At 39.4% G+C, this 22,697-nt stretch overlaps 1 protein-coding gene and 1 long non-coding RNA gene across 3 annotated transcripts in view; one reads left to right on the forward strand and one right to left on the reverse strand.

Moving 5' to 3' along the window:
- Positions 1-7,104: 7,104 nt before the first annotated feature.
- LOC131677012 (tektin-3-like) overlaps positions 7,105-22,697 on the reverse strand; it is a 42,115-nt gene continuing 26,522 nt past the window's right edge. Inside the window, exons 5-6 of one of the 2 annotated variants that reach the window (XM_058956497.1) lie at positions 7,526-7,662; positions 7,105-7,461 (exon numbers count right to left, since the gene is read on the reverse strand). In XM_058956497.1, the coding sequence (XP_058812480.1) occupies positions 7,233-7,461; positions 7,526-7,662 (366 nt within the window). In that variant the 3' untranslated portion in view covers positions 7,105-7,232. The remainder of the gene's footprint in view (positions 7,462-7,525; positions 7,663-22,697) is intronic. The other variant, XM_058956506.1, reaches the window with a different exon arrangement.
- On the forward strand, positions 15,581-20,111 carry LOC131677018 (uncharacterized). The gene is made up of 3 exons (XR_009303274.1): positions 15,581-15,747; positions 19,853-19,884; positions 20,019-20,111. It is a non-coding gene; the product is annotated as an uncharacterized LOC131677018 (long non-coding RNA).

Consider the following 22,697-nt stretch of genomic DNA (forward strand, 5'->3'; position numbering starts at 1 on the left):
TTTATGGATGATCCCTAATTAGATCTCTCAACATGTTCCGGTTATTTTACGGAGTAAATTGATCGTTTGTTGACACTCTTGTTTCAGATACCTAATGTATTATCCCCATGCACCTAACGAGTCGAACCAGACCCCAGATATTTTACTGTGAAGACCTGAGTAGTAATATGACCCATTAATAGAAGCCGTAGCTGTTCTAGTTTACGCTTCCTAGAAAATACAACTAGTTTCCCATGCATCTCTGAAAAAATGTTGATAGAAACTGAATCAAAACCCCCCTTAATATCTAAGAACACTGATGCCATCTACTCTTTGCTAGCATAGTCCATTTGAATTTCGGTTGAAAGCACCGCAAGGCAATTGTTTGTCCCTCTTTTTTGCGAAAGCCACATTGTGTATCTGACAGTGCCAGTCGCTTCGACCCGATTGCGGATCCAGAACAGGGTCATTTTCTCGAATAATTTCCGGATGCAGAACAACATTGCAATCAATGGATACGAGTTGTGATCGAAGACTGGTTTTCCTGGTTTTTGGATGGCAATAACTCTCACTTGTCTCCACTCTTGTTGGACAATGTTACTCTTAAGAAACTTATTAAATAAACTCAATAAGCGTCCTTTGGCGTAGTCTGACAAACTCCTCAACAAGTTGAATTTGAATCTGGCTTTATTGTTACATGATAAGAGAGCGAGTGAGAACTTCACCCTCCAAAAATGTGTTTCGTTCGAAGTATCAGGAGGGGAACACGATGGTGAATGAAAATTTCGAGAGGCTTGTCGAGCTTAATTCTCAGACCTGTTTTATGTCGTTATACTTTAACTACATACCGCAGAATATTAATCCATCTTCTTACAATCCCTACCGTGCTCATTTCTTAGATACTCCTGAATCTACTGTTTTGTTCATTGCTGGTAGATGTTCTATACTAACGGATCAAACCTCGAAGGGTCCACTGGCTTCGGTATTTTCAATCGAAAGTTCACCGCCTCCTTCAAACTCAGTGACCCTCTTCAGTTTACGCGGCAGAACTAGCTGCTATTCACCCTTGGAGTCATTAACACTTGCCCGCAGACTGTTTCGAATAGTCTCCGTTCCATTAACGCTCGCTCGATGAAACATGGAAAACATTCCTAATAATTTTTGGTGAAAATGAAGGAGATACTGAGTGCTTTATCAGACAAATCTTTCTGAATTACCTTGGTATAGTTCCCTCGTAATTGCTCCATTTCGGGCAGTGAAAAGGCAGACTCTTTAGCCAAGGTGGGTGGTTTAGAAGATGACATTTATGAAACACCAAGTAGCTTTAACGAGTTACTCAGCATTAATCATCAGAGAACCCTCGAAAGTTGGCAAACTTCGTGGAGCAATGGGGAACTAGCAATCCACCCAAGTAATAGCGGCTTATGCAGCCTTCAAATTCCATTAAAGCTTAATCAGATTGAAATAATTTTATATGAACTTTGAAGTGGGCTTTTTAAGTATTGTCCGAGTTTTTGGTTACTTGGGTACATGCGATAGTCCCTAAGGCATCCACGAAATCTTGGTGATATCCCAACTTATGTCAAACCATTATACGCCGGATGCACATCTCTGCCGTATTAGGCTCGTGGATGGTGGTGTCTGCGCTTGTGGTGACGGCTATCACGACATCGAACACATTGTCTGGGCATGCACCGAGTACAATTCCGCCAGGTATCTGCTAATAGACACCCGAGGAAGATCGCCCAATGTACCTGTTCGAGATGTTATGACAAGTCGCGAACTCCCCCATATGCCCGTCATCTATCTCTTCTTAAAATCAATCAATATAAGAATTTAGCCCATCTCTTTTTCTTTTTCTAGTTCTCAGTAGTTTCCCGTACTGCTTTTGTGGAGTCGACTCGCACTAGTGCGCTACGACCTGATTATCTTCATTATCACCATTGTGCTTAGATAGGTCTTCTCTTCTCTGCCATCGTAGTTCATTATTTCTCCCCTGTATCTCATATCCCCCCCGTGGAAATGTTTTTGTCAAGCAAATAGGCCTTTGTCATAAAAAAGCGAATTTGAATCTGTTTCCCTTTCTTACCTCCCATTAAATTATAATATATTTGAAGACTTTTTAGTAGTTTGTAAAATTTGAATTGTAACTGAAATTGTAAGTTTGAAAAAATTTTAAATGTAAAATGCAAAAATTGGCACCTTCAAGCTGTAATAGTATCGCATCTTTACAAATAAACTGACTGAAACAAGTGGTGAAAGTTTATTAGGTTTTAAAAGAATCTAAAATTATTCAGCTTTTCCTTAAGGATGAGTCGATAACAATTGCGCCACTTCGGATTGATTGGTAAATCGGTTATAGTTATCGAAATGAACCTGAAGTTGTACAGTAGTTCAGAATATGTTTTTATTTCAGCTTACATACGTTGGTTAAATTTTAGGACGAGTATGAGTAAAATGCGCGACTTTTGCGAATGATGCCTGTGCAATCGTTTCCGGTAGGTTTCTCTAAGATTTCTATTTAAAATGAGCAATTAGCGCTGTTCCCGTTTTTTTTGCTCGTTGTTCCCGATTTTCGTGCAGATTCTGGTTTGTGCTTCACTCTATGTTTCACTGTCATCCGCTACTGGCACCTTTGGAGGATCTTTTCTACGGCTCGTGTACGTGCGCGTAACATGACACAAATACATAAAATTTTTATGGAAAATAGTAAACAAAGGCGGCAAAAGAAAATGGGATTTTTTCCACCACAAAACTGCATTAGTCTTCGTGAGACCGGGTAACAAGAGTTTAAGGCGCATTGCGACATCCCAGGATTTCGAATGTTGTAAGTAGGGGTTTGCCCACTACTCGGGTTCTTGTTTGCCCGGCGTACCCTTCTTTTCAGGGTGGCCTAGGTGCCTCTACCGGAATTTCGGATTTTCGTAACAACAAATAACAAAAGTAAACAAACAAGTAATTTACTAAATTTACCGACTTTTATTTCGCCGCTTCTCCACTTCACTGCTGCTGCTGCTGTTGATGATGGCGGAAGGCGGGGGTTTATCCAACCGGCCGAGACTCCGACGGTCGAGTTCTCCTGCTGGTATCGTTGGCTGCTATCGCAGCGGTCCTTTTCAATTAGCCAGGGAGGTGAGCAAGGCTCTTTTGTTGGAACCTCCCAAGCGACGGGGCGAATAATCGCCGGGTCCACTCACTCCCCGTGAATGGCTCAGGTAGGTTCCGCAGTAACCTACCTCAGGGGGAACCTTTGTCCGCACTGCTTCGTTCTCCTTTACGATTAACTGTGGGGGAGAGCTAGGCTCGTTCGGCTTATCCTTCACAGTGAGAACGGCACTGGTGTTACCTGGGTCCTTTTTGTTTAGCCGAGTAAGCGAGTGGCTCCTTGGTGGTTAGCTTCCTGTTTCGGCGACCGTACACCAGGACTTTTCCGAATGCCTGGACCACAAACCGATACACTGACGGATTTAATTTGCCATCGCACGCGCAACCGCCTCGTCGCATAGCTGTCATCGGTGAGCAGCATAACCAACGCATACTTATTTTTGCAAGAGGAGAGCGGAGACCTACCTAAGCCCTATGTTAATTATACACAAACATAAAACAAAAATTATCTAACCTATCTGCACGAACAAAACCGTTCACAAACGCGTAACTGTACACAAAATTTACAAACTAAATGTGAACGGTATCGAACAGCGGTGAGCATAACTTCAAGTAAACAAATACACTCTACGGAGTGTATACACAAAAAGGGTATATTTCCACCCAGTGCTAAATTGTTACCCTGACGGGTTACAATGTGTATGAACGAAATTCTTCGGCAAACGCTTTGCTGATTTTCTTTTATCTCGACTAAAATCTCTGACAAATGCATCAGAGAGAATGGGGAGAGATACGAATAGTGTGCAGTGGAATTAAAAAGAATCGAAGTTCTTTTTTGATGACTAAAAATGAACCTGATGCGACTCGCCGTGAATAGACAAAATATTCATTGAAAAATCATTGAGTAGAATTTCGGTACAATAACATTTATTTTACTTAGGTAAATGTTTTCAAATGATGGTAAAGCATATGAAATAATAATTATCATCGCTTACATTGTGCCAGAGACTACTTTGATGTGTTATAATCAGTTTTTATGCAATCAAATTGAATATTTGTTATTGTGGTGTGGAGCCAAAAATACCTTGCTGAGTAGACCGATCGAGTAAAATATATAAACATTACTCATGAGTCATGACTCATTTGAAGGAGATAAGTATCAAAAGGGAAATATAAATTTTCGGTGACTGTAATGTGCATTCATTAATAAAAACTATAAAAAATGACTCATCTATTTGATTTGAAATACACATTAATTGCAAAACAAATCATTTTAAAATATAATTAAGGTCATTAAAAGTGTTAGCTTCGAATTTCACTACTCGTCTCTCTTCTTATACTCGCTGAACTGCACAACTAATGGTATAAACTAGAGTCCGTGGTATCCCTCTAAGAACGGTTGGTTTCAAAATCGTCCAATGGACCAATTTGGACAACGTCCAAATAACCGTTCAACAAACAGCCATCGTTGGACCCGTGTTGAACGATTTTGAAACAATTTTTTGGACGTCTCAGTGGGATTATAGAGTCCCGTACAGAGGAATGCGCAACACTGCCTAAAATTATACCCTCGTTTTTTGTTCCTGGTACCCACAGTTTTTGCTGTAACTTTGAGTGACTTCAACCGAGTTACACAATACATTATTATCGAGTGAATTGAAAATCGACTGTCTCGTGGTTTATAGCACTTTATTCATAATACCATTCCATGTAATTTATTTTATATTGTTACAAAAAGTATAATAAGCTGAATACAGTGTCTTGTTTAGTAGATTGAAATATTTCGCCATGAAATTATTTTTCTCAACACTAATACTTTTCTTGTATGTTCTCCGAAAGAAGAATGTTTACTTTGCACGATAGGTACCCATCTTCAAAAGGTAGATTTGGTTTCACTCTACAACGCCTTTAGTATAAACTAAGAGAAGACAATCGCGTAGCTAATTTGATTCAATCCGATCCTCAATATTGAACCATTGGTCGTCTTGTCAGTCAAGAGCGGTTATAATGTTTACAAACGGGATGAAAAACAAAGCTGCTGAATCTATTTCGGCTCCTTTTCATACACATCAAAATTTTATGCAAATTGAATAAAAGTCCTGAATAACGATATAACTACGTGTATTGTTAACAGAGACATGAAGAAAAATAAAATTTAATTTTTAATGCAACTAGTGTTGTGAATCCTTGCTTGAAGTGCGATATTTGACGTAAAATTATTTTCAGCAATTGTTAAAAGCAGGCAAAAGGAATCTGGCAACTACAAACGCTTGTCTTTAGATTTACGGCAGGTCCTAGTAGAGAAAATTAAGAGCAAGAAACCTGTTGTCTTCTCTTAGGGTATAAATATCATCAATTAGGCAATCCATTAGACGTTTGTTTGACAATTCAGCGGTGGGTTCTGTCAACAGGTCTACTCCTGCGAACAGAAAAACTCGTCCGACAAACATCTTTCGTTAGTCCGATTCGTTTGATGTTGGATCGAATCAACGATATTGTTTGACGTCGCACCCCTCGAAGTAACGTCAGAAGAAGTAAACACGAATTAAAGAGAATAGGGAAAGAGACGAAGAGTGAAAATCAGTCAAAACGGCAACACTCCCTTTATGATGATTTCAACACTACAATTTTGGCAACCGCTTCCACAGGCAGCACTTTAAATGACTCCTATTATATTTTGAAAACAAACCGTATGTCGATCGTTGGATTTGTTTATCAAACGATGCGCATTTCGAAACAAAGAGATGAAATAATTCTAATGCTTGTTTTTACTCATACATATACTCTAGAATCAGGCCCCTGCTAGGCAGCCATTTTGTCCTAGCCAACATCTGCCTTTGTTGAAATCAAAACAACCCAATGCTATTGCACGGGCGACATGGGCCTAAAGCCGGCCAGTCCCACATATGTTGACTACTGTCAAAGTCTGTATATCTCAATAGCGGATGACAGGAGTGACACCCTCCTGTCTAGAATGCACCTCACAATCACGATTAAATCAAATTCTGACGAAAATTGAAATTTCTTTTTTAATAGATGTACAACTCCTCCAACTCAGGCATGAGTAATGTTTATTTACATTGCACGATTGGTCTGCTCAATAAGGTATTTTTGGCTTCACATTATTCGTCTCTTTCCCTATTCTCTTTGGAATTAATCAGCTGATTAGAAACGTCTTATGGATTGCCTAATTCGTATCTCGAGCTGAAGGTAATTGATATCGGCGAAAAACCCAACCCTTTAAAATTATATAAACCCGAACCAGATAATTTCAAAATTAAGGGGTTCGTCTGGTGTAGTGGGTGAAACAAACGATATATTCTCATAATTAAATTGAAATTCTTAAATTGAATCTCAAGAATCTCGCGCATTCTTTGTGGACACACTGACCTCTGTTGTTTTAAACAGCCATGCTACTTGCTGTCACACCCATAGATCAATCGTTCTCCGAGACCCCAAATTGTCGCACACGATAACTCAAAAACTATTAAACGGATTGACTTAGTTTACGTAAGGCAAACACTGCTCTGCCCTTGGCACTATCAGACTACCATTTAAATTAGTCATTTTCGGTTGTGTAGCACTGCAGCATTGCTATACACCGAATTCTGTTATCCACGGTTTTGAAAGATAAGACGATATGAAGTATAAAACTCCTAATTTGATAAATCGTATTAAGTTTCGGTTTTCTAGAGAAAAAACCGTGCTCTGATTTGCTGGAGGTGAAATGGTACTTCATAAAGTATACTATAATTATTATGGTTATTTCTCCTATGTGCAATACTATTACGAATACTATTGATTCTCCGCATCCAATAAACAAAAGCAATATTGCTGAGGGTACGAAAATATTTGAATAATCAACAATAAATATGTAATAATAATAATTCACTATAGCAAACTGTACCGCTTACGTGGTTACAAAAAATGCTACATCAGTGAACGTGCCGCATAATTTTATCCAAAACTGTTAAGTTGTAAACAAGGGTTACGATCGTTTTTAAGAAAAGGTATTTTCGAATATAATATATTTAAACTACATCCCCGAGAGCAAGCAAAAGTCTAACTATATTGTAGTTAATCTACGCAGAATAACAATAATCGCACATTCATGGTTTGGTTTAGGGCGGAAGCCTTGAGATGCGTGTCTAATATTTAATCGTATTGTTGACTGGAAACGAGCGACGTAGTCCCATGCACTTTTCTCGGTCGATGAAAAGCGCGTCAACTTTCTGTTTGAGATTGTTCTCCAGTTGAGATTTGGTTTTAAGTAAATGCTGATGCTGTGCCTCCGCTTCCTGCAATTTCCGGTGCAGGGTTGCAACCGATTCTTGGATTGTGCACACTTCTTCCACCAAACGTAGATGGGCGTTGTCGCTGTTGGAAATAATTTGGTTAGGCGAAATTGCAAAATAAAACATTTTCGAAGGATTTGACTAACCGACACATTTCAATGCCCGGACGGTGAGCACGTGCTTCTAGTCTAGTTTGAGCAACTCTCATAGGATTAGATTTGTCGTTCACTGCCTTTCTCAAAAGCTCAATGTGTTTTTCAACGTCGAAGATCTCTTGTTGAGTCTGAAAAAGTTGGAAAAAGTAGTTGAACAAATTAATGGGAGGTTTTTTTTTAATATGTAAACATGATAAATTTATTTTTGCTCATACATGGTGGCAGCACTAATTAGAAAATAAAAATAAGATGTTTCCTACAACATTTCAGTGCAGATATTTTTCAATAATTCTGCGTAATGTCTGGGACATAATCGGAGTGACGTAGAATACATTAGGAGCCGATATTTCAAATGTTTGGATACTTCGCTCAGATTTTTATTTCTTTTTGCCACGACTGATTGAGGAAAACAATGTTGAATTATTAATTTAAAAGTTTGTCTATTATAATAATCAGAATATTGATATTAAATGGATACATATCATTCAAAATTGTATAACCTTGAATTAATATTAGGTAACAATAAAAGCACATAGCTGGTGCAGATGTAAATTAAGTTACTAGAGAATTTTTTCAAATTAAATTCTTTTTCCTTGTTGGTCCTAAAGAGGATGGCTTCGTTGACTGGTGCTTATGGCCGAGAATCATCACCCAATAATCCGAATTGTGTTGTCGTGGTTCGTACGCACTGTGTCAGCAACATCCTCCTTCTTTAGTAGGTTATTTCAAATGACTAACGTATGAAACATAGCATGGCCTTTTATTACTTTCGCACTGCTGATGGAAGTGCGCAAAGCAACAAATCATGGATCGCCTTTTTATAATCTCTTCATTTAATTATTTTTCGTACTCATAGTAATAGTTTTCATTTTAATATTTAATTCAAGAATTTCGTAAGTATTTTCAAGCTCATAGAGAAAAACGCTTTTAATCCACCTAACAGTGTGATTATATATTTCTCATAACTCTTATCGCTTTCTTTGGGTATTATATCGATTGAGAACATTTAGAACTTGATGCTTCGAATGATCGAATTATTACTAATGCTCCGTTAATAACATATACCAATCAATGCATTGTGTAGGGAAAACTGAATTTTTCTAAAGGGGTTATATATGTTTTGCTGAGTCAGAAAATTCGAAAAACAAATTTTCGAATCGATTTGAAGTTCATACTCAATAGCGTTTAATCAAATTTCCAAAGCGGCTGAGAACTAAGCACTGAAAATTTCAGTTCTTGATATCTCGCTTCCTCTGAAGTGCATGCATGCATAGTTCAAACTTTAATTCGATATCGACTTCTTCTAAAAATGACTTCCCATTAGTATTTGATCTGAATTATTATCCCTAATCCTAATGCTAAGGACAAATAAAAAACTCTCGAAAGCCGTTAGGAAAAATCATTATCATTACGGAAATTTTCTTTTTTACGAAACTTTTCGATAACCTTCCGTCACTTCTGTTAAAAAATTTCAAATACTTTATAAGTTACTTAATCTGTTTAGGAACAGTTGTTTAAGAACTGCAACATATAAACCCTTAAGTATACCAATTTATTGAGGATACCCTTTTAACATAAACTATCGCACGAATGGGAATAGGTTCGCCGAATTTTGGAAGAAGTCGATAAAATAACCCCTTGAAAACTAACTAAAAATTGGAGTAGTTCGATGCAATTGAAAGAAAATATCTTTAAAAAAATGGGATGTATCTATTTCTGTGAATAATTAATATAGTGAAGATCCGTTTTTATTATCTCCATGGTGTATTTTAGGCTGACAAAATGGGGACATTGACTAAATCGCGACATTTTTTTCTCCATAATGAACTGAAGCTGTTTAAATATTCTCCGCTTCCCATGATGTAGTCTAATAACTATTTCTGATTATTTAATATAGTCTTCTAGTGTTAATTTTTTTTATTTTTGCATATTTTCATCTTTAAGATAAGGAAAACAAGAACTCAGCGTTGTTTGTGTGCTAGAGCCCATCAAACATATTTTCATATGAGGCTGATAAAATTGGGGGCTAATCAAGTCTGCAAACCTTCAATGTATTATAATAGATAGGCAGTATTCGAAGAAGTTTCTTGTGGACGAGTGTAAAACGACTTTATTTCTACTTACTTGGTAGCCAGAAATTTGGTTTGGTGGGGATTTGGTGAAAATCTAACTTACTGTCCAAATGGCATAATTACGAAACCGCCATCTTTGAAGTTTTAAAATTATGGAGAATCAGTTTTTTAAAAAATTGTAACAGAGTTCCTGTATGTAGCGAATTAGTTGAGACTTTCATTTAAAACAACTTTATTGTAGGCATGAATACTGGAGTATATCGAGTTATAAAATGATATTTACGAAGTGTTTCTTAACCCTCCGGCACTCACGCCATTTTATTTTGTGCAACAACTTCTGAAACTCTAGGGAAATCTTCTTCCCGCACCAGTGGCTGCTCATTCGGGGAGCCATTCGCGCGAGTGCCGGAGGGTTAATCTAGTTTTTCTAAAGTAACTTTCTATTGTGAGCTTCACATACTCAAGCTTTGGATAAAATGTAAATCGATGTAAAAAAAATTATCATAAACAGTAAAATCATAATAATTTAATTTAAAATTAAATAGAAATAGCCTAAAATATGTTAGTACCTTGAACACAAGGAGACTTCATGTCTTCAACAAAGTGGTTTGTAATAGCACTCCCCAAAATTTTGCTGAAGACATTATGTCTGGAACTAAATTTGTTTGAAGAGTAAATTCGCCATAAAAACTTCTTGGAGGATATAACACCAAAATTATTTTATCAAATGATGTGCAGTTTAACGTTTGTAAAATTCATCGAAGATATTAAACCTGCGAAATTGGCGAAACAGAAAACGCCATTTTTCATAATGTCCCCTACCTTTGGAAGGTGGTTTTCTCGTTATTAATTCTATAACGCTCACCTCGACGCATTCCCAAAATAAAAACATTTTCAGCAAATGTTGGAAGTTATGCAATTTTTTGGTGAGCAGTTCCAAGTTTTATAGACATTAGAGCAATTCCAGTTTCGCTTCCTATTAAAAAGATCCTAATCCATATTACAGTACACCCCTTCAAAACTGAACTCGATATGATTGGAAATTATGATTATGATTGATTTCAGAACTCTGGAATGAGTTTCTATTGGAATGTTTTTCGGCAAGTATTTTGTAACAGGTCACTAAAGGAACCGTGTTTCAGGGGTTGAAACTGCCTTCACTTCGCGCCAAACAACGGGATGAATCCCAATTGTATGTGAAGCAGCAAGATTCCGTTTGCCCGGCGAGACTCAGGGCGAGTCCATCAAATTCCCCGAATTACTTCCCTAGTTACTCCGCGAACACATCAGCTGACACCCAACACCAATATCGTGAAAAAACCTTGGAAGACGGTAATCATGAATCGATTTACACCCCACCAAATAACTACTCTCTCTTTCTTCTCGGTAATACCATAAAACTGTATTTGGGCTTGAAGGGGTTAACATCGATCACTGTTCTACCCGTAGAACTCTACTAAACCGACCTATTCCACTATCTATTTCCAAGCGCTTGGATTTTAAACTTCTCTATGGCACTAAACGTATTCTAACAAACCATTGATATTTCTTACTGCTATATTTACAAAAGTTTTTACAATGTTCAGATCTGACCTTATTCGTCCACGGTGATTTCCTTCAGAGTTGAGGCGAGGCGGCTGTAATCGTTGTTACCACATTGACACCGATGCTGTCAGTGTCTCGACTAACTGCTATGCTGAGCGGCGGCGAAAATACCGACTTATCATTCCGTGCCGGCGGCTCAATCGGCTGATCGTGATCACGACGCTTGATTCCTGCCTATCGAGAGGGTGTTGCTTCGAGGCTATGTGGCTGATGCCCGACTTGTGGTGGCCGGTGAATCAGCTCCAAAGGCGTGGTTCTCCTTTGGGTGGCCCGCAGGGCGAGGGAGTCGAACACTGGCCCGACGGCGAGCTAGGCTACAAGCCGGCAGGCTTCGGGAACGTCTCCAGAGACAGCGTGGCTGGTCGCTATCCCCTACTCCTGCTTGGATGCTATAGCACCCGGACGGAACACCTTCGCTTGAAGGATCCTTCAAGCGAGAACATATAATGTGCGCATTAGTTAGCGGTAGGGTAAAATGGCGTATCACACATGACGATGGTTAAATTACCTGAACCTCGAGCAAAATTGCTATTAAGTGCTGGACTTAATTGGCGGTCCTTAACACTGTGTAGGATTTCATCTAGCATTTTGAAATAAATACTTATTTAGAGATTTCCACTGTTATAGATATTTTACCGACTTACAAAAGGAGCTACACTATCCCGCACATGGGCCTGTTAACTTCCACTTTTTTCTCTTTTTCTCGATCTATAAGTTTCAAAATATTAACTTGATACAATCTTGCTTTTTTTAAATTGAACTTACGTAACGAATTCGAACGGTATTCCGTTACTTCTAACCGATAGCTTCTCCTAACTTCACTTTTTTCGCAGCTTAAAGCCGTCTTACTGGTACGCCGAACGAATCGAGAAAGAATAGCTATTCAGACCATAGAAATCTTTTCCTATTTCACCCATCAACTATTCGCATTCCCACCAACACCAATTCGCGGACTCATCATGTCCAAAGATTTTTTTAAAGATATGACCTTGAGTACCACCTGATGCATTTTTTTCTCGCGACTAAGAGGTGCAATAGTTCGACTATTAGTCGCATATAGCGCTACCGTCACACAAGGGCTAAATATTGCTGCTTTACACATTAGCGTGAACGAGCAACTTCAGCCATTCAACAGGCTCTATCTGTAACATCGTTACATTACCCCCAACTCAATTTAAAAAATATTGACGAAGGCAATATTTTTATTTATATTTTTGCTGTTTTTTTTCAAAATATTGTTAAGGTATTTATATTTTATTCCTTACTGCTATTAGCTTTTACTATATTAAAAAAAAAATTACCTTTTCTTAATTATCCAAACTCGTTCCATTTACTTTTATTCCTTTTTGCATTTTCATCATATATTCCGAACGAAGGTGATTTGATTTCACTACACAAAATCATTATTTTATTCCTTGCTTGTTATGATTTTAAACCAACTTTTCTATGAACTTATTCTATTCTCATCGGATCACTTTTCCACTGATTTCCCCCGTACGATTCCACTTTCCTTCTTCTTATTCTTCTTCTAAATCTTCTTCGCTTCTTAGCTTGCTCCGATAACAATCTCGAGCCATATTACACCAATAAGAACGGAAGCCTTGCTTCCTTCGTCAAATAACAATTCGACCGCACTACGTGGTTAACGCGCCGACGAACCAACTTAAACTGGAATAAATAACTATTCCTCGCGTTCAGGTTACAACCCGAACAGAATTCTCAAACCGATCTCTACATCGCATCCCTAAACTCCTCTACAATTTTGCTGATCCCTTCTTTGAAAAATGATCCGACCTCTGCTAATCCTGACTGTTCCCGATATCAAACGATTAGTCTTCTACCTACGTTCCAATACATGATCGAAATGTTGAACAATCCTTTCAGTTTCCCGTCGCGACTACTACTCGATTGTACCCTTGGTTAACCTAAACCGAACTAATGTGTGCTCCGCGAAAACTAGTCGGATATTTTATAGGCAAAATGCAACGAATCATGTTGCATCGCCTGTACTACCTCGAGATGTTTATGCATCTTCAAAGTATCGTATGTTATGCATAGTAGATTTGATTTTGTATCCTATGATAATCTTAGCTAACATGTTTAAATCTGCCTACAGAATGTGTGTGTGCTATTGCTTTTAATGCTTTGTTGAAAAAAAATCTAGTGTGTTGCTTTCTGTATGTGCTAGTGACCTTCTTCGGGCTACTAATAACTATGGAGCAAAACCGGTTTTGAACTTTATTTACTATTTACCGCAAGTGAACTTGAAAGTGATTATGTGTCTGGCGTGGATTCGAATATCTCGTTATGTATTAACCGTCTGGCTCGACTTCAAGTTTGTTTTGACTGGCATCTTCTTAGACTTCTTATTTATGAATCTAAGCGCCACGAAATATTCTTCCATTTCAAACGATCCGACTCAGATTTCTATTTGTTCTACCTTCTCTATTCTAATATTACTATTCCTATTTTATTTACACTATATACATTGCCATAACGGCGATCCAAAACGATGTTTTGTGTTTCCGTGTCTCCTTCGAGTTCTTAGTTTATTGTACATAGCTTGACATTTTTACATTTTTATCCGCTTCTCGAGCCAGATGCGATGGTGAGTCAACATCGGCGAGTTGGCAGTTACTCGATTTGGGTTTTGAACTACAAAGGCAATTGTCTAACCGTCGAATTGTTTCGGTTGCCATCTGAACCCGGTCATAATCTGTTGCCTCACATAGCCTCACGCTGGATTCCATTTACTGATTGCTCTCAATGTGCCGAAGCGCATTTCTCCGAATCTGTGTGTAAAATGGTTCATAGACAGCGAGGCGAGTGGAACCAATTCACGTTTAGCAATTCGGCTTTGTGCTCCTTGGTTTGTTACCCTTGTAAATTATGCCGCATTATTTTGCTTGTAAGTCGGCGGCTCTGAAAATACCCAACTTATTCCCATTCAAATCTTCTAATGCATAGCAGTGAGATCCAATTTTTTCTGTTATTTTCGCATGTGAGTAGGTGTTAGCCAGTTTCGCGTTAAAGCCCTTTGCTTTGTTCGATAGGAAATGATTTTTTTTTAATACTATGTCTCCTACTTTATACTGAACCGATGTTGCGTTAGCTCTTAAATTATAATATTTCCCATATTTCTCATACGCTTTTTTCAGGTTTAACTTCACTTTTTCAAAAATTCCTTTCATTTCTTCGTTCAGTTTCCCCGGTTCGTATTCTAATTCTTCTCCTGTTTCTCTAATTCGCGAGTACTCTTCCCCAGAACTTATGTAGTTCCTTCCGTAGTTTATAAAATACGGCGTAAACTCCGTAGATTCGTGTACCGCTGTCCTTATAGCCATTGCAATTTTTTGCAGATTCTCATCCCACCCTTTCTGTTCTTCTCCTTTCAAGTAGGTTCTGATTGCTGCAACTATAACGCGATTTACTCGCTCAGTTGGATTGTTGGCTGGATGATAACTGGCATTTTTCCAGTGGTTAATCTTGTATTTTTTTATCAATGAAGCAAACACGGCCGATTTAAACTGGGGCCCATTGTCGGAGATAACAATTTCGGGCACGCCAAATAAAAGGAATATCATAGATTCTATGAACGTTGCAACCGCTACTGTTTTGGCATCCCGCATTGGTTGAATGATGACAAATTTGGAAAAATGGTCCGTTATGACCAACAATACTGTATTTCCCTTTTTGGACCTTGGGAACGGTCCCACAAAGTCTAACGAAATCACTTGCCAAGGCATGCTAGCAAGTTTCGGACGCCCCATCGGAGGAACACGATTGGTGTTTGGGTGCTTTGACGTTTTGCACGTGTCACATCCTCTACAGAATCGTTTTATCTCGACACTCATGCTCGGCCAGTAATACTTCTCCTGAACCTTCTTCAGCGTTTTATAGTACCCGAAATGCGCAATGCTGTGCTCCGCCTCCAGGATTTTTATGCGGTCAACTTTAGGTGGAATGTACTTCCACTCGTATCGAGGATCTGCTGGATTAACGCTAGGAACATATTTATACACGTTCCCTCGGATGACTTTGAAGTCTTTATATTTTGCCTGGTCCCGTTCGATATTCCTCTGTAACTTCTCCAGATCCAGATCAATTGTAAGTATATCTTTATCTTTTACCGCTCTTGATAGTGCATCTGCCACAATATTCAATTTACCCTTCCTATATTCCAGGGTAATGTCATGTTGCTGCAGCTTCAACGCCCATCTTACTAATCGGGCGGAGTTTCCTTCGACACTTACTTGGTTTAACCATTTCAAGGATTGGGCATCGGTAACGACTGTAAAGTGTGTGCCTTCGATGTAATGACGGAATTTTTCAATCGCCAAGATTACAGCAAGGCATTCACGCTCTGTTGCTGAGTACTTCTTTTGCGTGGCCGAAAATTTTTTTGAAAAGAATGCAATTGGACGTCTAATTCCTTCTTGGTACTGAACCAGTACTGCACCTGCGGCGACTTTTGATGCATCGGATTCTACGACGAACTTTAGCCTGAAATCTGGATTAGTCAAAACTGGTGGTGACGTGAGTATATTTTTAACATTGTTGAACGCCGCTTCGGCTTCTTGTGTCCAAATAAGTTTCGATTTTGACTTCTTCAATAGATCAGTAATAGGTGCCAATATAGTACTGTAGTTCGCTATAAACTGTTTGTAAAATCCCACCATACCCATTAACCTTCTTACCTCCTTCAATGTGGTTGGTGAAGGGTAACTCAAAATCGGCTCTAACTTCGAGCTATCAATCGATAGTCCCTCTTCTGACAAAATGTAGCCAAGGTATGCAATCCTCTTTTGACAAAATTTTGATTTGTCGATGCTTATCGATAAGTTTGCTCCTTTCAACCGGTCTGCTACCGTCCGCAGTAACCTTAAGTGTTCATCCACCGTTCGAGATGTAATGACAATGTCATCTAAATAGACGAAAACTTGAGGCTCGAGGTCGTATCCTAGAACTTTGTTCATCAATTTAGTTTGCGTAATCGGTGCTCCAGTCAATCCAAAGGGCATGACTTTAAACCGGTAAAGCGATTTTCCTGCTCTAAAAGAGGTGTAATCCTTACTTTCTTCCGCCAGCGGAATTTGCCAATAAGCCTTGGACAGATCAATGATCGAAAAGTACTTGGCCTTCTCTATCCTCCCTAATATTCCGTGCATGTCGGGGAACGGGTAAGCCTCTTTTTTGGTTACCTCATTAATCCTCCGACAATCGAGACAAAGTCTCCATTCACCTGATGCTTTTTTCACCGGTAACAAAGGGTTGCACCAATCAGACTCCGATTCTTCGATCACGTCCAATTCCTTCATTCGTTCAATCTCCTTCTCCATTTCCTTCTGAATTGCAGGTGACCATCGGTATCTTGGGGGTTTCTTGGGCTTCTGGCCTTCCATGATTTCAATTTTGTGGTGTAATAAATGAGTTCTTCCTAGTTGGCCATTTCCTTCCAGAATTTTAATGATTTTCTCTAATTCCGCTTTGTCTGTTGTGGAGAGTTCATGTTCGGTTTCAATATCTGTGGTTCTTCTAACCGATGGATTCTCTACGGATGGCAACTCTAGGCTCACATCTTCTTCTGTCTCGGTTGGTTTAAGAACCTCCTCGGTAGGTTCCAAGATAATGTTAACCTCAGTCGTTTCGGCTGCGAAGTAATCTTCAACGAAGCCCAATGTTGTTTCGTCCTTTTCTATGCTACAAACATTTAGGCGGGTTAGATTTCCATTTTCCTCTACTGCCGGTTCAATTCTAAACGTCTTCCAAAAATCACTCCCCAAAATAAGGTTTTTCGCAAGGTTGGGAACATACAGTGTCGGTACGACCTTTGTTGTTCCTCGGAACGTATACGGGATGTATACAATACTGACACACTTATGAGTCGTTCCATCAGCTGTTCTGATACGTAAATTCGATGATTTTTCCGTAAAGTTATGCTTTTCAAGCAAACTACGATCGCTTATTATGCTCACTGCCGCCCCTGAATCGAGCAACCCTTCCATCACTGTTCCTAAAATTGTTACCGACACATGTGGACATCTGTTAGCGCGGACATTTATATTCATCACCTCTGAGAATTTGCTGTAGTAGTTTGATGTGGGAGTAAAATTATCGTTGCTAGAAAGGATCCTCCCTAATTCCTTTCCCTGGAGTCGTTTTTTTGATTTAATGGTCTCATCATTCTATGGTTGTTTGGGCAGTTGTACGCTACCGCCTCTGCTAATCCACAAATATGGCAGAATATTCTTTTTCCCCTTGTGCAATTTCTCCAAAAATGGCCGAATTGCTTACAGTTCCAACACAATACATTATTTTCGGAGTCATTAACAGGCTCTGCAGTTGTTTTGTGTGGATCAGCTATCTTAGTGTCCTTGTTGGGTTTGAATCGACTCACCGCGTTCACTTCGTCCTCATCCTGTTCTTCGCCATCCACACCTTCCAAATTGTTAACAGCATAGGGTCTGATCCTCGGAGCGTAAGATTGGTACACCGACTTATCGAGTTCGTAGCAGAGACTACAAAGTGCTTCTACATTTAATTGAGCGATATTCAAAAACGCGAAGTGAGGACGGTACCAGTCCTTCATGTTTTCAAATAGCACGTCCAACTTTGTCTTTTCATCTATTGGTTGTGACATCTGTTGACAAAGTCTTTCGATTTCGCCTAAGTAGGCGACGAAAGTTTCATTTGGAAGCTGTTTTCGGTCTCTAATTTGTCGCTCTAGTACTTTATCTTTGTTCGGCACTTCGAAACGTATCCGCAGATGATACTTAAGTACTGCCCACGAAGTAAATTTGCTGCTAAACGTGTAATACCAAATCTCCGCTGGCGATTCTGGTTTAAACAAAAAATTGGCCTTGCTCAATAATTCTGCATCAGAAATTTGATTGTTTTTAGCTAGTATTTCCACCCTTTTTACAAATTCTTCTACTGTCATACCTCTCTGTTCACCACTGAACCGAATTTGCCATTTATTAATTGGGGTTCGGAAGCAATTATTCATTTCCATGCCCGCCAGATTATTTGTCCTATTCCGGGTTTGTGACTCATTTCCTGAAAAAAAATCCCCTACGTTACGAGGGGGTACCCCGTCTCTGCTTCCCTGAAAATTCTGTGCCACTCCTGGATTGGGGATTGGCCGCTCCAATTGCGGTGGTACGGGCGGATTGGTAACCATTGAAAAATTCATTCGGTCACACTCTTGTAGAAATAATCGGTCTCCATCGTTTCTCTCTTGTGCATCTATGTTACGTCTCCCCTGGTTCGTCAATAAGTTTTGCATACTTTGCCGAAGTTCTTCCATCCTTTGTCTCAACTGGTTTGAGACTACCTCCTCTACGATTCTACTGACGTCGGCTCGAGACAAGGCGTGTTCGACATCTTCCGATAAGGGAGGTAGCTCCGCGCTTCCTTCACTTACATGGTCTTGGTCGAGCTGACGTTGACCGCCTATCGCTGCAGTTGATAATGGGTTCTGTCGAAAGTCCCGAAAAACAGGCTCTCCAGACTGGTTTACAGCTAGAGTGCCCCTCTGTTCTTGCCTTTGTAAGGGTATTTGGTTCTGTAGTCGTCGTTGCCGATTCTCGTTTCCTTGAGGATTTCGGTCCCGCGCTTCCTGTTCATACTGCAGATGGGGTATCCGTTGGATCGATTGCTGTTGTGGCTGATCCTTCACGCCATCCTGAAGTAGCGGTAGTTGTGGTTGTCGTGGGTTCTGCAGTTGCCCTTGGATGCTTCTGGATTGACTTTCTTGTACTTGTTGCTGTCTCAGTCCTTGCCCTGGTGGGGACATCGATGTGCCAGTGGGAGTACCTTGTTGTCTGTTGAATGTTATTGGATCACAATTTGCTATCGGTCCGACTTCCGTGGACCGGGGGACCTGTGGCGGTGGAGGAAACTCAAGATATGGGTCTCTAGGAATTGTTCCTAGACTGACCGGTAACGATCTCCTTCCTATGGTTGATCTTCTGAGTTCGGAAATTTGGTCCTCCGAGGTTGCAAAAACATCGTAGATTAGCTCCACCTCCTCGAGTAAATCCTCCTTAACCTTAACTTGGTAGCTATCCATCGCATTTGAACGTAAAATACGTAACCGCACATGCCTCAGTCTCGACATTAGCTGTCTCGTTCGACCATATATCTGCAGCTCTTGCCGTACTGTAGTAAGTTTTATTTGTATTACGGTAAGATCGTCCATCACGGTTTTATTGGAGTGAATGACTTTCGAATTATGGATTTCATCCAATTGTGCTTTTCGCAAGGCTTGCCTCTGATCATCTAAGCTATATGCCGATAAGTTCAAGCCTCTGAGATTAAGCTCATAACTGATCTCATCCGGCAATAAATCGTTGGGATTTAGGTAGGTTCCCAGACCTACTTGATTCATAGCATACGCCATTTTTCCAAACCCAATTCCAAAACCAATGTATATAATATCAAATTAAGTGAGTTACAAGTTCTTATTTTGAAAGAAAAAAAAACCAATTCCAATAGTAACTCGTGTGCCTAACACTAATGTCGGTACTGCAGTGAGCAAGAAAAATCGAGTAACTTAAATTATATCCAATTCCACTAATTTTCTACAAATCTAAATTATACCGAATTCCACCGAATAATTCAATTAAATTTCTTATTTCAGATTTCAATCCAACTTAATACTCAATCCTAAACGTAAGTAGAACCTTAATTTGAGTACCAATTGTACAAGAATTTGAAACAACCGCAAAATTCTTCATACGATTTACTTTACCCAGCCCCACGTTGGGCACCAAATGTAACAGGTCACTAAAGGAACCGTGTTTCAGGGGTTGAAACTGCCTTCACTTCGCGCCAAACAACGGGATGAATCCCAATTGTATGTGAAGCAGCAAGATTCCGTTTGCCCGGCGAGACTCAGGGCGAGTCCATCAAATTCCCCGAATTACTTCCCTAGTTACTCCGCGAACACATCAGCTGACACCCAACACCAATATCGTGAAAAAACCTTGGAAGACGGTAATCATGAATCGATTTACACCCCACCAAATAACTACTCTCTCTTTCTTCTCGGTAATACCATAAAACTGTATTTGGGCTTGAAGGGGTTAACATCGATCACTGTTCTACCCGTAGAACTCTACTAAACCGACCTATTCCACTATCTATTTCCAAGCGCTTGGATTTTAAACTTCTCTATGGCACTAAACGTATTCTAACAAACCATTGATATTTCTTACTGCTATATTTACAAAAGTTTTTACAATGTTCAGATCTGACCTTATTCGTCCACGGTGATTTCCTTCAGAGTTGAGGCGAGGCGGCTGTAATCGTTGTTACCACATTGACACCGATGCTGTCAGTGTCTCGACTAACTGCTATGCTGAGCGGCGGCGAAAATACCGACTTATCATTCCGTGCCGGCGGCTCAATCGGCTGATCGTGATCACGACGCTTGATTCCTGCCTATCGAGAGGGTGTTGCTTCGAGGCTATGTGGCTGATGCCCGACTTGTGGTGGCCGGTGAATCAGCTCCAAAGGCGTGGTTCTCCTTTGGGTGGCCCGCAGGGCGAGGGAGTCGAACACTGGCCCGACGGCGAGCTAGGCTACAAGCCGGCAGGCTTCGGGAACGTCTCCAGAGACAGCGTGGCTGGTCGCTATCCCCTACTCCTGCTTGGATGCTATAGCACCCGGACGGAACACCTTCGCTTGAAGGATCCTTCAAGCGAGAACATATAATGTGCGCATTAGTTAGCGGTAGGGTAAAATGGCGTATCACACATGACGATGGTTAAATTACCTGAACCTCGAGCAAAATTGCTATTAAGTGCTGGACTTAATTGGCGGTCCTTAACACTGTGTAGGATTTCATCTAGCATTTTGAAATAAATACTTATTTAGAGATTTCCACTGTTATAGATATTTTACCGACTTACAAAAGGAGCTACACTATCCCGCACATGGGCCTGTTAACTTCCACTTTTTTTCTCTTTTTCTCGATCTATAAGTTTCAAAATATTAACTTGATACAATCTTGCTTTTTTTAAATTGAACTTACGTAACGAATTCGAACGGTATTCCGTTACTTCTAACCGATAGCTTCTCCTAACTTCACTTTTTTCGCAGCTTAAAGCCGTCTTACTGGTACGCCGAACGAATCGAGAAAGAATAGCTATTCAGACCATAGAAATCTTTTCCTATTTCACCCATCAACTATTCGCATTCCCACCAACACCAATTCGCGGACTCATCATGTCCAAAGATTTTTTTAAAGATATGACCATGAGTACCACCTGATGCATTTTTTTCTCGCGACTAAGAGGTGCAATAGTTCGACTATTAGTCGCATATAGCGCTACCGTCACACAAGGGCTAAATATTGCTGCTTTACACATTAGCGTGAACGAGCAACTTCAGCCATTCAACAGGCTCTATCTGTAACATCGTTACAATTTGATATTGATGTTATTGGACAACTGTAAGATCAAGACCAATAGACCAGTTACAGATCAGGATTGCATTCCCACATTTTTTCAAAGGTCCTCACGATGTTTCAAACAATAGGTTATCAGTGTACTGATCAGATAATTATCATTGTAATGTTAAATTAAATCAGTCAGCATCAATGAGTTTTTAACTTCAATCCAATTATTTTTTTTGGATGAGGGGGGGGGGGGGGGTGGTTAAACCCCAAAGCATCCTCTTAGCTACACCACTGCTTGGAGTTATTTATTTCGCTTTTTATTTTCCGAGATATGTCTCAGATCGATCCGATGGTTATAAGTCAGAAGGCTAGCGCAAATGAAAATTTTTGCACCGATAAGTTATCAAGTTCTATCTAGACAACTTGGAATTGTTCGGTGGTTATTCTAGCGCTTGTAGGTAGAAAAATGAAATACGAAATTCGTTTTATCGATATAATATTTGGCTCATTTAAATGGATTATATTGAACAATAAATAGGCGAAAAAAGGTAATCCACAAATAACAAGCCATAACTTTTAAAGTATTCGAAATATGTATTTGATGTCTTCAGTAAAGTTATTCGCAAAAGTAAGAGCTACAGATTTTCTGAAGGTATCATCTCAACACAATCACTTCCAAGAAAATTTATGAAAATTTCTCACTCGTAGGTGGATTAATTGGTAAAATCACAATACCAAAAGAAAAGGAATATTGTATGCTTTAAATTCTCCGAAGATACTATTGCCCTAAAATAATCCGTTTTGGCGCCAATAATACATTGAATGTTTTTGGTCTTATTTCTGGCTATGGGAATTGATAAAAATTCTTCGCCTGCATGTAATGTTAAATATCTCTTTTGATAATAGTCCGAATTCAACAATCTATAGTTTGTTCGAAAGGTATTCGTATACGCTTTCTAAAAGTATATAAATTGTTTAGTTACGCTGTCAGCAAATTTAAAAAAACTGCAAAAAACGCGGTTTTTGCACCTTCAAACATTCATATCTTGAAAACTAAACATCAGAATGAAAAACTATTTAATAG

The sequence above is a fragment of the Topomyia yanbarensis genome, chromosome 1 (assembly GCF_030247195.1).
Source record: "Topomyia yanbarensis strain Yona2022 chromosome 1, ASM3024719v1, whole genome shotgun sequence".
Lineage (NCBI taxonomy): Eukaryota > Metazoa > Arthropoda > Insecta > Diptera > Culicidae > Topomyia > Topomyia yanbarensis.